The 13,744-nt window shown below is 37.0% G+C and overlaps 1 protein-coding gene across 14 annotated transcripts in view; it reads right to left on the bottom strand.

Annotated features, from left to right (window-relative positions):
• Positions 1 to 13,744, bottom strand: part of LOC144535946 (calcium-activated potassium channel subunit alpha-1a) — a 93,791-nt gene that overhangs the window by 34,753 nt on the left and 45,294 nt on the right. For 12 of the 14 annotated variants that reach the window (XM_078278766.1, XM_078278767.1, XM_078278768.1 and 9 more), the window contains exons 6-15: positions 10,205 to 10,280; positions 9,062 to 9,137; positions 8,738 to 8,908; positions 7,234 to 7,325; positions 3,611 to 3,721; positions 3,394 to 3,499; positions 3,190 to 3,272; positions 2,091 to 2,160; positions 1,797 to 1,952; positions 1,442 to 1,551 (exon numbers count right to left, since the gene is read on the bottom strand). In XM_078278766.1, coding sequence (XP_078134892.1) covers positions 1,442 to 1,551; positions 1,797 to 1,952; positions 2,091 to 2,160; positions 3,190 to 3,272; positions 3,394 to 3,499; positions 3,611 to 3,721; positions 7,234 to 7,325; positions 8,738 to 8,908; positions 9,062 to 9,137; positions 10,205 to 10,280 — 1,051 coding nt within the window. Of the gene's footprint in view, positions 1 to 1,441; positions 1,552 to 1,796; positions 1,953 to 2,090; positions 2,161 to 3,189; positions 3,273 to 3,393; positions 3,500 to 3,610; positions 3,722 to 7,056; positions 7,149 to 7,233; positions 7,326 to 8,737; positions 8,909 to 9,061; positions 9,138 to 10,204; positions 10,281 to 13,744 lie in introns of all 14 variants that reach the window. The other 2 variants (XM_078278758.1, XM_078278764.1) reach the window with 1 other exon arrangement.

Below are 13,744 nucleotides of genomic sequence, written 5' to 3'. Positions count from 1 at the left end.
AGATTATGGCTTTGAACTTACTGTAGCAGTGTGTGTACAATTCAGGCTATTTGTCGGCGAATGAACAATACAACAACTCAAGACCCAAGCTAAGTCCCACCTGCTGATTAAAGTGAAGAGGGTTTGCCCCGACATGAGCGAGAAGCTAAGCTAGCTGTCCGTCCAGGCTCAGTAACGTAGGTGGGCTGACCTTTAAGATAAGGATCAACGGAGATAGAATTACTCGTCCTAAAAAAACGGCATGTTTCTTGCGTGACCAGAGACGTAACAAACCCCGGGTAAATATTGGAGATGTATTTGAAAGATGGAGACAGCTTAGAACCCAAAAAAGGACGCTGAGTTGGCCAATTTCCTCCTTAACAGGTAAGCTTTAGCTTTAGGCTAATTTATCACGGCTACAAGGGATGGGCATTTTATGTCATTTTAACATTTGTGTTCTCACATTGAATTATCTAGTTAGAGTACCCAAGTTGGTTACTTGCAAAAGCAATTGAGACTAGTACTGGCTAACGTCGCCATGCTAACTGCTAACGTTACCGGAGGACCAGGCAAGCAGGTCACGGCTGTTTACAATGTGTAACGTTATCTGCCGACAACAGTGAGTTTTTTAAGCCAAGAAAGGGAGGCTGTGAATCGGGAAGAGAGGACCGTGAGTTTGCAGTGTTTAGCGATTGTTGCCGTAATTCTAAGCCAATAAAGTGTGTTCAGTCGGGTGGAGAGGACTGCAAGGTAGTTATTTTTAGTGGTTCCTACCATAATTCTAAGCCAAGGACGTGTGTCTGTCTGTCGGGTGGAGAGGACAGCGAGGTTGTTGTGTTTTTAGCGGTTCCTGCTGTAATTCTAAGCCGAAAAAATGTGTCTGTTAGTTAGGTACAGAACTCCGTGTGAGCACGGGCTTTTATGACTGCACCAAATTATAGACAGTAGTATCGATAAAAGTATCGGAATAATAATAAATAAAATCCTAGATACCCATCCCTAGCAATGGTTGCTTTTATATTCCATTATCTGTACGTCACAATACCAATCATTACAATTATTGTCGTTTTCTCGTAAGGGGATAATTTGCAAGGCTTGAGAAAACAGCCTTTTGTTTTCTTCTCTCAAAATAACAAAAAGATGTAACTTGCCATCAAGAAAATAACTGAATTATTCTGACATAATCTTGAGATAAATAAAATCATTGAAACAATTGCAACCACAGCAACTTTCAGATTCCGTAGAAACCTGTAGCTTTAAGGTTAAAACATTATCTCATCATAGACTTCCACACTGTTGTTTGCACATCTTCACCCTCTTACTACAGACTCTCCATTTAAAAGTGTAAGTAAAAGACCAATGCTAAATGCCACGAGTGTTAATTTCTTGCATAAAACCAAAGAAGAGGCCACAAAGTACTACTTTTACTTTAAAAAAAAGGCCTTTGTTTCAGTGCACTTACTCGCAAATTACGGGGAAGGACATGCCCACAAAGGCACTCGACAGGTACTCAGTGTACATCTCATTGGATACTCCTTCCAGGTAATACTTCTGCCACGTGTCCTCCTCAATCTACAACAAAGATGTAACAAAATACAGAAAGATTGTACCATTACAAAAAGAACTGAACACAAAAAGCAAAATAGTGCAAGCTTAATTTATTTCTTTTACAAGTTCATCGCCACCAACTCACCAGATGCTGCACATGGGCCTTATCTGGGATAATTAATATTATCTATTCAGATTCTATGTATGGCACATTTTACTTAAGAACTTAATCCAGTGAGCACAGATGGGTGCATCTTAGCTGTGGATACCTTGATGAAGGACCTCATGGAGAAAAGGTTGGCCAGCATGGTGGAGAGGCCCTGAGCCAGGCAGCTCTGAGCGATGAACCCCAGCTTTAGCTCTGCAAGGCAAATAGCGTCATCTCCTTCCTTCCAGTTCCAGCTCGGGATGTTCAAAAGGTGGGCCTTAGGGCAAAAAAACAAAGTAACGTGGTAGCCTTACAGTACTAACAAACATAAATATCCATATCAAAATGCTTAAATACAACAAAAACCTCAAACATCTAATTAACAAATCAAGTAAAAGCAACAGATTATACCAACCTTATTGTGGTACTGCAACATTTGAGTGATTATTCTGATCTTTGGATGGTAGTTCTTGATAGATATTACTCTGATGCATGACAGGAAGGACAAAACAAAATCAGACCACTTGCAGTTGAGACTTTTCCTGTGTCAGTGCCTACTTTTTCTGGGCATGTTTGTATCATTGAAACATAAAAACTTCTTACAGCTAAAAAAGAATATCTATAAATGTATACGATTAACACAATTTACAGCTGGCAGTTATTTATGCTTATGAGATTTAAAGCTCAAGACAACACAGTTTCCTGTATCTTTTAATGAAAGAGAATTGGGTGTGTTGTAACTGATTCATGTTTTCTCTCTGAGTTCTTGATAAGTTTCCAAAAGGGAAAGTGAGCACAAGGAGTTTGTTCATGCAGAGAGTCTGTGTGCTTACAGTGAGAGCCAACTCTGACACGCTCGCTTACACTCACATTTTGAAGTCCAGAAAGAAGGAACAATATAAACTCACTTTTGGAAGTACTGTATGATCTTGATGTCATATTTCCAATCCAGGCCTATTGTATGTATTGTGTCAGTAGATTAGATTATTGAACATTTGTATAATGCTATATTAATGAATTTCTGACTTTTAAAGAGCTGAATATTTATTGCCTTAATGCAATTCTCCATTAAGTTTTTTTGTGTTGTATTTATATAGCAGTGGATCTTCTGAAGAAACAGTTCTTCCAAGAACTAAAGTTGAAACCCATTAAAATAACTTGTTTCCTCGTCCAAATTTGTTAATGAAAACTGTAATTGCCTGTGCACACGCTGATGAAGGGCGCTGCCCGAAACGTCCGTTTTGTGGCAATAAACTACTAAATTGGAGTGCTGTCCTAGTAGCTTTATTTATGATTATTCACTTTAAGATCCAGCGCCCAAAGCTCTCTAAGTATCTACGTGAGTTGAGTGCATCCAGTCCTATTTTTCATTGAACTTTTACCAATTTCAGTTCTTCCACTCCAAAAACTATGTACAGTACATTTCTCAGAAGCTACACCACAATTGAACATAAATTGGTCACAGGGTTAAAAAAAAAAAAAACGTAAATTATGGAGCAGCTGCTCTGCTTTACCTCATGATGTTGGATGCATCCTCGGCATCAGGGTCTGCACAGTATTTGTTGGCTAAGATCAAACAGGCATCAGCTGATTCGATCTGGAAACAAAAATCACACACGGCAAACAGAAAACATCAATCAGTAACTTTAAGTATATACTTTATAGACAGCACAGTTTCCCTCTGAGCCACAGAGGACAAAGTCTCATCTGTCAGTTACCTTGACTCTGGCCAGGTCGTGTGGGTTCAGGACAGATCCTTGGTAAAACTCCACCTGAGTGAAGTGGCGCTTGAACAAGGCTTCCAGCTCAAGATTAGGGGAAATACTGAGATAAAAAAAAGAGAATCTCTTAAACATGAGGAGAAGCACCATTTCTATTCTCCTGAAGAGATGAGTGTTTTTTCTTGAGTGATGAAATTTGCGGTTTTATACTTACTTATGGAGAAAAACAATTTCTACATTGACATCATCCCTGTCCTTGTGTAGGAAGTCTTTTAGAAAGTTGGACACACTCTCAAGTGTTATATGACCACAGACCACGATGTGCCTGGAAAACGAGGTGCAGAATCATAATGAAACTAAAATGTAGTCTGAATAAAAGTCAACAACAAAACACACACACACACACACACAAATTGTTGTTTTATCTTCATCTTTGTCCTGGAATCAAAAGGTAAATCTGAGATGAGAGAGATGTAATGGTACAGTAATCAGTACTGTTTTTATTTAGGTGATTTAGTTGAAATGATAAAAACTATGTTACAGGATAAATGTTTGATGTTCCTGTCGTGACGAGTGAGTAGGTCAGAGAGCACTGTGGATTTCAGTATCAGATTATAAAGGATCAGTTTACTTAGATGGAGATTATGAAATCAGCACAGTTCATCACGATTCCCACACATCACAGATTCTTTATGTAAGGAACCCAGTTTAGATTTCTTGTGTTTGTGTTTTTATTTATGAATTATTTAGAAAATAATTTCAGGTGTTTACTCAGGTTGCATCTTACTATACTGCAGTGATTCTTTGTGACTTTAATGTACAATAAATGCATCAGAATCATGGTTATTTTGCACCACTTGTTCCGCTAATATGTAAAGGAAAACAGTCAAGAGGATGTTACATCTATGACAGTAATGGTGCAAATGACAAGTAGAGATGAAGAAGAAGACAGAGGGAAATAGAAAAATAATAATGCATTAATATTCAAATGCAAGGAGTCAAAAATAATATCATACAGGGATAAAATTATGTCCACAGATCTAGGTCCAGGTCTAAATTTCTCAAAACTGTTGGTGAAAAGTTGGGACTATGTTAGCTGTTAAAACTGTAAAGCCATTATGTCGACAAGATGTTTATGTGAGTAAATCTAACCAAATACAAAAACACAAACAAGCTGACTGTTCACCAATAATCAAAAAGATTTACAGAATAATGGCTACAGAATTGTACAAGATACAAAAACATGACTTAGGAAACTCTAATTGTGAGATTTCTACAAAACAAAAGAAGCAAAGATTTGGTTTAAGAGAGTTTCCAAAACCAAGTCTGACTTCTTCAAAACTAAGTGAACGAGTACGAGTACCAAAAGCATGCTACAAGAAGCCATATTTTGTTTGCTGGCATCCAGCAGAATATCACTATCTTTAGAAACAGCTGCAGAGCTTAGGACACGAAAGTGTATATGTTAAAGGAATAGTTTGACAGATGGGGAAATGCACTTTTTTAAATATTTTTATTCTTTGGTTTGTGCGTTAAATATGAAGCTAGAGCCAGGAGGCGATTAGCTTAGCTTATTTTAGCAGGGGAGAAACCGCTAGCCTTGTTCTGTCTAATGACAAAAATACACATACCAGCACATCTAAATATCACCAATTAACATGTTTCTTAAAATCCAGGCACAAAAATGTATGTAAGAGATAAGATGTATTTTTACGGGGTGTTAAGCTGTTTTCACACCACAGCGCGGGAACCGACTACATGCAAGAGCGTTCCCCAAAGTGGCTTGCCCAAGCCAGGCGGTTACCAGCAGAAGTTCAGCACAGTGAACTCTGCGCGGCAGAGCACAATCTGTGCACGTTTGTGTACCGCTGAAACCGCTTGAAATAACTATAGCCGGTGCGTTACCTTGTGGCGGTGTTAGAGGCCCATTACATGCTAAGCTAAGCAAAGCTAATTGCCTCTTGGCCCTAGCTTCATATTTATCGTACAGACATAAGAGTGATTGATTTTACTATCTAACTTTTTCTAACTATTCCTGTAAACTCAACATAGCTTTTATTTAGTCCTGAGGGTGTAGGTCAGACTGAAGATAAAGGCCAAGAATATTCTGCAGCAAAAGCATGAAAAATAGACAAGCATGGCAACAACAAAGTTTTTCCAGAACAGAAAAACAAAGTTCCAAAGATCAACACAAAGCAAGCAATGGCATAAGTTATTGGATGTATGAGTTTGATAATTTTATTAAATAATGAATAAATACTGAACTCAGGTAAACTTCAGTTTATTGAGTTTATCATTTTGTCAATTTCCTGTCTTTAAATCCCCCCCACTGGTAGGAATAAATTCTTACCATTTGAGAAAACATACATACATAAAGTGATTTATCTCTATAGCAACTCCATACAGTACAACAAAGATCATTAGTGAAAAGTATTAGTAGGATTGTCTATCAATCCTTATTTTCCTTTGAAGAGATATTTGCTTTATTTTATGTTATGTTATTTGGGCAATTTGTCTTGTATAGAAATTTGAGTTTGGGTGGGTGAACAGAGAGATGGGTGAACAAAATCAAACTGTGTGAATGACTGTGAAAACCTGATTTAGAAACACGACTTTGGCACAAATGTACATTGACAATAAGCAACTTCATTACAAGTAAGACACCACAAAACGTAGGATTTTCAATGTGTCACAGTAGAATAAACTGTGCTACACCTGTTGAAATCTCTCTTTTGTTCTTAAATAACGTTGTTATACACAGTATAATAGGGGATGCTGTTATAATAACTAAAGTTATTTATCGCTTTTATATCGTTGCCATCGATAACACATATTTCTGATTGGCTGGCAGCTGTCCGTTAAAATCATAATTTAAGATACAAACCTAGTTCTGATTAAAGTTTAACCACAGCAACCATAGCAACAATTACAGATTTCTGAAGCAAAACTAACATTTAATAAAATGTAAAAATGAATAAGAAATAAAATATACTCTTGCTTAATTAAATATGCTACTCAGTATACAGTATATTTAAAAAAAATGTTTTGGCATGGATAATCACAGTTTATATTACAGGGATAGATCAGAGAGAAAATCCTACATGTCCCATCGACAATATACATTTACATGGATACACAGCAAAAATCTCTGTCTTATTGAGTCACATTTGTCTCTTTTCTGAGCTCTAAAAGTCCTATTTTCTGAAAACAAAAATCAACATAAAAAACTAAAATCATTAAGTTCTTCAACATACTGACAACAGGTTTAAAAAAAAAAAACTACCAGATTTCTTTTCTTTTTTTCTTTTTTTTTTTAAAGAAAATTAGACTTTTAGAATTCAATAACAGACAAAAATCACTTTTTGAGGTAGAGATTTTTTTGCAGTGTAAAAGCAGACATTCATTCATGACAAGCAGCAATGACAGCTTGCACAGATAAAAGCAGCAGCAATACAACAAACTCTACACATTGATCATGGCCAAGTTCTTCAGTCACAGTGTGACTTTAATGCTAATTGAGATCATTACATCTCAAATTACAGTTTCATGATGTCTATTTAAGCAGAAATCACGGTATGTCACCTCTTTAAGAGAGGGCCAATTGAGTCACACACAACCACACCATTAAAAGTTTGCTGTTTTTTCATTTGTTTGACTTACTTTCTGCCTCTGGTCGAGTTATAACTCCCTCCATATTTCTTCCGATTAAGGATGAGAGCAGCAATTTCTGGCACGTAGCGAGCAAACATGGCCTACATGCATGAAAAAGAAAAAGAAAAGGGCATGCAGAGAAGGTTCTACTGCGGCGGAGGCAGTAGAGCCTCCTTGAATACTTACTTTCTCCCATTAACCGCACTATAGGAACCACCATATTTCTTGCGGTTTCCTATTAACTCTATGATTTCAGGGACGTAGCTCGCAAACATGGCCTAAGGAGAAGATAGGAGACAGAAGAAGAGACTAAAAAAAAGATAGGCAAAGAGCAGGTCCTCTATTTTTAAAGAAATATGTATAAGAGAGGAACACTACTGTGTGTGCAGAAGTAGTATTAGTACTTATTTGCTAACAGGAAAAGGTTCATCCAAATAAGTCGACTGAATGTAGCCTGAAGTTATATCACAGTTACATTCAAAATGTCAAGAAAAGTATGAAAATGAAAAAGGAAATTTTAAGCCAATATTTACGGATATATTGGAAGAGTAAAGGAGAAAAATGACAGCTGATGAGCGATATGCCAATCTGTGACAGAAAAATAAAAATCATAAAAATCAAGAAAAAGCCTTATGTGCCATGTTTCGTCCAACAAACACACATGTCAGGTTGATTTGGATAGCGCAGCCAAATGGATGGCAGACATTAACTTAACTGTAATGGTCTACACTGCTGGACAACGACCGGAAGAACTCGGCTGGATCCTGTTTAAGTGTCAGTGTGAGGACTTTAATTTAAAATACATTTGTCTGCTATTGCTATTTTACAAACTAAAAAAATGTGTGTAAAACGCGCACAAGTGCAGTTTCACAGATATTCCAAGAGAGTAAAATAAAAACTTCAAAAAAAAATCAAGCAGATAAATGTGGATCTTTAAACTGTTAACTTCCTTTAATTTAGGATTCATTAAAGTGTAAAAATGTATTGATTGAAAGTTAACTTTGGCTTTCAGTGGACATATAATATGCCACTTAAACCTCTTTTATACTCAACTCTACCCATATTAGTGTGTCACCATGCTGTTATGAATAATACTTTATGATCTCGAAATGATTTTTGGCTTTATTCTAATCAGGTAACCCAGATCTGTAGTAAATCCCACAAAATATGTTTTCTGTAAGATTAAGGATTTATTTGATCATCATTATTTTGTGAAATCTCCGCTTCATGCATTTCATACCCTAATATGCCTTTAAATGATTGTGCAGAAACCGAGATAATGTCACTACATCCATCAAGCTAGACTATAATAAATCACAACTGTATCATTGTGTTTGTTGGAAAGAGGGAGGGGAGGCAGGAGGGTGAAGCCACCTGAAACCGCAGTACTTTTACAGTTAATAACAGATGCAAAAAATCTCAAATATTCTACATCTCATATGAGAATGAATAAATAACAGAACAAAACGTCAGCATTATACGTGAATAAATGCTGCACAACTCATACAATACACAACATGCAACATACTGTGGTGATGTGGTGAGCCACAAAAACATCTCAGTGTAAACAACAGGTGAAGGGCGTCCTGAGTTGAGAGCACGTCCCATGCGTTTGTAACATCTGGCGGGCTGTGATGATTGGTTGCATGGAAGATATTAAGCAGGAATAAGTAATGAGAGGGATTTTTACCAAACCACCGAGGATGAAGAAGACCATAAACAGGCGACCCAGGGTGGTTTTTGCATAAACGTCTCCATAGCCAACAGTGGACATAGTAACCATGAGTAAGTAGACACATTCCCAGTAGGAAAGTGCCTGGGAATTTTGGAAGTTTTCCCAAGGATCCCCTGAGTTTTCCACCTGCAACAGAGGTTGAGATTTGTACAACAACCAGGAAAAAGTAAGTGCTTAGTATGAAAAGTATTAAAAGTAAAAACTAAATCATTACAAAGTGAGTGCTCATTTGCAATACCAACATGTTTTCACAAACTTAAATGGCTCCCACTAACTTACCAAATGAATGAATCCTGCTGCAGTTAGCCATGTGCTTATGAAGATTGAACACAGGTTCACCAGCTTTATTGAGTTGCTATTTAAAAAAAGAGTCAGACAACAAAGTTTGAGTTGTTAATTGTTAGTTATTACATTGGTATAAGGAAATAATAGTCTAAGATGTCAAAACACGTTGCTAGATTGGAAGATAAATGCTCTAAAATGCATTATATAGCTTTCAAATTGTATTCAGTCAAAAGAGTGATGTTGTGTAAAGGAGCTACAGAGAGAAATTATATTACTAAATTATGCTAAATTATAAATAGAAGTTATAAAAAGAAAAAGATTGACTTCAACAAAAGTATGCTCTACAAATCCTCCTTAAAGCTATCGCATTTAATGTAATGGAAATAATTTTTCAACTAATAGTATAGAATTAAAGTGCATACTTTGTATTATTTTGTCATTTTATCATAAAAAAAATGTAGTATACAGCTCTATTAGTAATTGAAACATGTATTTTCACGAGTTTGCGTACATTTCCATTCAATTTCCACACAAAAAGTATCTTATGATATAAAAAACATGACTAATGTAAATGTAAACACATGCACTTTGTTAGCAAATGTCTTCCTCACTATGTATGTACTATAAGTACTGTAATTTTATATGTGCGACGTTCTTTAAATAATACAGTATGTCGTGTATGCAGTACAAGTCCTTGCTTGACCTCTGTCCTCTCCTACTCTGTGTTCTGTATTTACCTTCATCTGAGTGAATGAGAGAAGAGATTATTCTAAAGCATTTTGTTGCGCTATAAGCTCTTTCTGACATCTGTGCAAAAAGCTTTAATTCTGAGCAGCGAGGAGACAAACAGAAAGCTGTTTTGTTCAAGACTCCATCATATAAGTACACGTTACTGACTGCAGTACTGAGGAGTAAACATAATGTTAATGTTTGTCAAATCAAATGAAAGCAAGTGCTCATGCTTATTTTGCTTCAGGGAAAACATTGCAAAAACGTTTCCCCTAAAACAAACAAACAAAAACTATATTCATGCTTTTAGCTACAAAAAAAGTTTCACTTTACATGCCATGTTCACACATAAAACTGCAAATTGTCTGCTACATTGGCAAAAAGTAAATAAAATATGAATACACTTACCTTGTCTTTAGTATATTCAAAAACTGTAAAATTTCTGAGAACTGTATCAACCTTAAGGCCCTTAAAAACCTCAAGCCTGTGAGAAAAAAAGACCATAAAAAAGTTATCAGAGATGATTAATAAAATAGAAACGACATCAAGAGCAATTCGACCTTACAAGAACATCATACCTTTCATACTTTCATCCATGTTTAGCAACTTCATTGGATTCATATTGTTAGAAAAAAATAAACTCCAACTGATCAAGCGATACTTAGCCTTACTGTATCATAAAAGAAACTTTCTTGAATATGTGGGGGAAAAATGAAAACAAGCTCAACATCCCAGATATCGCTTCACCAACCCACAACTCTTTAATCTCACGAGCCTCGGGAAGCACTGGCATCTACCCGATACACGTTTCATTCCTGCTGGATGAAACGTGGACGAGATGAAAACCTGGATTAGAGACAGGTGGACACTGTCAAACCAAACTCAATGATTAAACAGACGTGACGTCAAATCCTACATGTGAGGGTATTTATGGGAAGAAAAAAAAAAAAAAAACTTTGTTGCCAAGAGTTCAAGGACGGCAAAACACCAACAAAATCACCAGTGACAACACCAGCCTGAGCTCCTCTATACGATTACTGATTGACTGCATCACATCAGCATTTAAGTCTCATATACGTGAAATCACAACCTCATTATAACCAGTTTACTGTTGTTTCTGTCAGACAATCATCTCCTACAAAAACATGACTTATTTAGCAAAATATATATTTTTTTTATTGTTTATGTTTCATCATTTAGGTGCACTGCGGTAAACTACCTGCTGAATGGAACCTCCCACCTGAGTTTAAAAGCCAAAATGATTCCTTGATCCGACTCAGAAAAAAGCAGAATCCACTGCAGTGCCGGTGCGGCATGAACAATTAAATGCCACTTCAGCCAAGAGTGAGCAATCAAGTAAAATCCATTTCTGCATGCTGTAATCCGGCAGACAAATTTTCTTGCTGGAATAGATTTGTGTGAATGCCTAATGAAACAAATCAAAGACATTACGGGCAATCATTCAGCCAGGAAAGTATAAATAAATGATCTTTTATGAAATGACTTCAACTGTGGTGTGCCTTGCTCATCTTTCATTTCAAGTGAGTGTTTGCCAGATGGGGAGCATAATACAGAGCAAATCCTCAACCTGAACCTGATCCAGCTGGAGTCCAAATACCTCTGGACACGCCAGCTTTCCGCTTTAGTGGAGATTCCCCTCGTTCCCACGTCCTGCAGGTCTTACCCCAGTAGGAGATTACATGGAAGCATGCACTGAGGCTGTAGCAGATACTGTCCTGGTCCTCTTTCTCGCTGACCTGCGCATGGCTCATCCTGACTCTGTAGCCCTTCTGGAAGAGCTCCCCGGTCGATTTCTTGCGCCTCCTTGTGTTACAAACTGTCTGAGAGTGTGTGCCTCCATTGGGCCCCCTGTATACTAACATCTTAGTGGGAATCATGTCTGGAAATTACTCTTTGTAGGCAAAAGTTTCCAACGTTAAGTCCAAAAACTGCTTCACATCCACACCTTCTCTATTCTGCATTCACGTTGCCAGCTACCATGTAAAAAAAAAATATGATCCTCCTCCAAAAAGAGAAAAACAAGACAAAAAGAAAGTATTCTTGATGTGTTCACCTCAGACCTTCATAGCATCCTCGCTGTGATCAGGCGCGTTCGGCAAGCTTAAAGCAAACCCTTTTCCCATCAGGATATTAGAGTGTAAGCTCCTTTAGGATTCATCCAGGGAAAGGAAGAGGCCAGACAGTGAGTCTGTCCATCAGCTGGCTTCACAGTGTAACCTACAACTCATCCCTATGACTCTACAACTGCACTTCACAAAACAAATTTCATTCTCTAATCTTGGACAAGAACAGCATGTCTCGCCTTTATAGCAAAAAAACAAGTCATGTGAACGGCCAGCGAAAGCTGTGTATGGGAAAAATGACAAGCTTTGGCAATCATTTCATTTTTTTCCTATGGGTTTAGTGATTCTGCATTAATCCCTAAATTAATCACAGCTGATGTAATAACCGCCATTGTAGTTGACGTGAAATCTAAATGCGCAGCATGAAAAACGTCACTGCAAATAGAGAAAATGCAACAGCTGATGGAAATCTAAGTCTGCAAAGTCCATTTGAGCTGAAATGTAAAAAAATTAAATTGTATGTGTCACTTCTGTTTATGTTTTTCTAAAAAAGGAGGGCAAAGATTAGAGAAACGTATGAAAAAAATAAACATAATTTTGTGACCGCAGAACATTTTATATCACAGGTCCTATAGTTTCTTATAATTTCCTATACATTAACTGCTATATAACTGCAAATGCATATGCAGGTTTTATGTCTATGGTTTGTGCTAATTTTAGGCAAAATTAAAAAAGTGTTCAATTGGAACACTTCCAGTTAGGTACTGTGATTTCAATGAGTTGCTGCCACAGCCTAAAGGGTTGCAACTTAAATCTCATAAAAAGAAAGTTGCTACACAAAGTTATGTCATTCTTTTCAGACTTTCCTTTAATATTGGCTTTTTCGTGTTGTATTATTGGATCTCTTTGGTTCTGCAGGACTCTTCTAATTATTCAAATATCACTCTAAAGTCGAACTGGTCACAACTGGGAGACCTATGCATCAGGCCATTAGGGGTTTGCAAAGAAAACATTGCTTTGACTTGAGGGGGTCATAAGCCAAAAATGTCAAACATGCAAAAATATGAACTAAAAGAGAGCTTCTCTTTAAAAGGAAATTTTGGAAATCAACAACTGCCCATAAACTCAACACAACAAACTAAACTCAAACGACTGTCTCAGAACTGTGTCACGTTCTTTCCTTAATCTAATTACATAGCTATTTACAGTAAAATCCTTAGAGAATTTAGAAAATTGCTGACCCCTAAGTTAGGAAGCACTGCTTTAGCGCATTTGAGGACATTTTGTTCAAACAATTCTATCTAAAAAAAAAGCTTCCTCCACTTCAGCTCAGTAGGAAAAAGCTACAACATGTGGCAACCAAGACATGAATATCTTATCTGGAAGAGTTATGTTTTGTTTACCTTGTGATATTTGAAAGAGTTATTATTATTTTCACTTTCAAAGATAAACATGCTGCTTGTACAGTATTTCACACGAGCTTGTTTCTGCATGAAGGCATGTTCTATGCAACATCCCAAAAGTGTGTCATGCTCGCACCCGCAAGCCTTTCATGCATCAATGGTAGTATGAGAGAATATTAGCACATACAGTGTGTGTATTTGTGTCGAAATGTTCAGACATGAGGATTGGCAGACTGGCAGATTGACCGAGCGCCCGGTGAAATATAGTTTTGATCAGAGGAGGGAGTTGGACAGCTGCTGCTGAGCTGGTATGACCTACTCACCTGTTTAACCTCACTTTAACTAAACATTAAATCAGTCACTTATCCTCCACGACCAACTGCTCACTGACCATACTGACTGAGATTATGTCTGACAGAGAATTCTTTCCACTGGAATTAGATCTAAAAATCACAGGAAAT

The sequence above is a fragment of the Sander vitreus genome, chromosome 21, assembly GCF_031162955.1.
Source record: "Sander vitreus isolate 19-12246 chromosome 21, sanVit1, whole genome shotgun sequence".
Lineage (NCBI taxonomy): Eukaryota > Metazoa > Chordata > Actinopteri > Perciformes > Percidae > Sander > Sander vitreus.
Note: the sequence above shows the minus strand (reverse complement) of the source record. Positions and strands in the feature narration are given on the sequence as shown.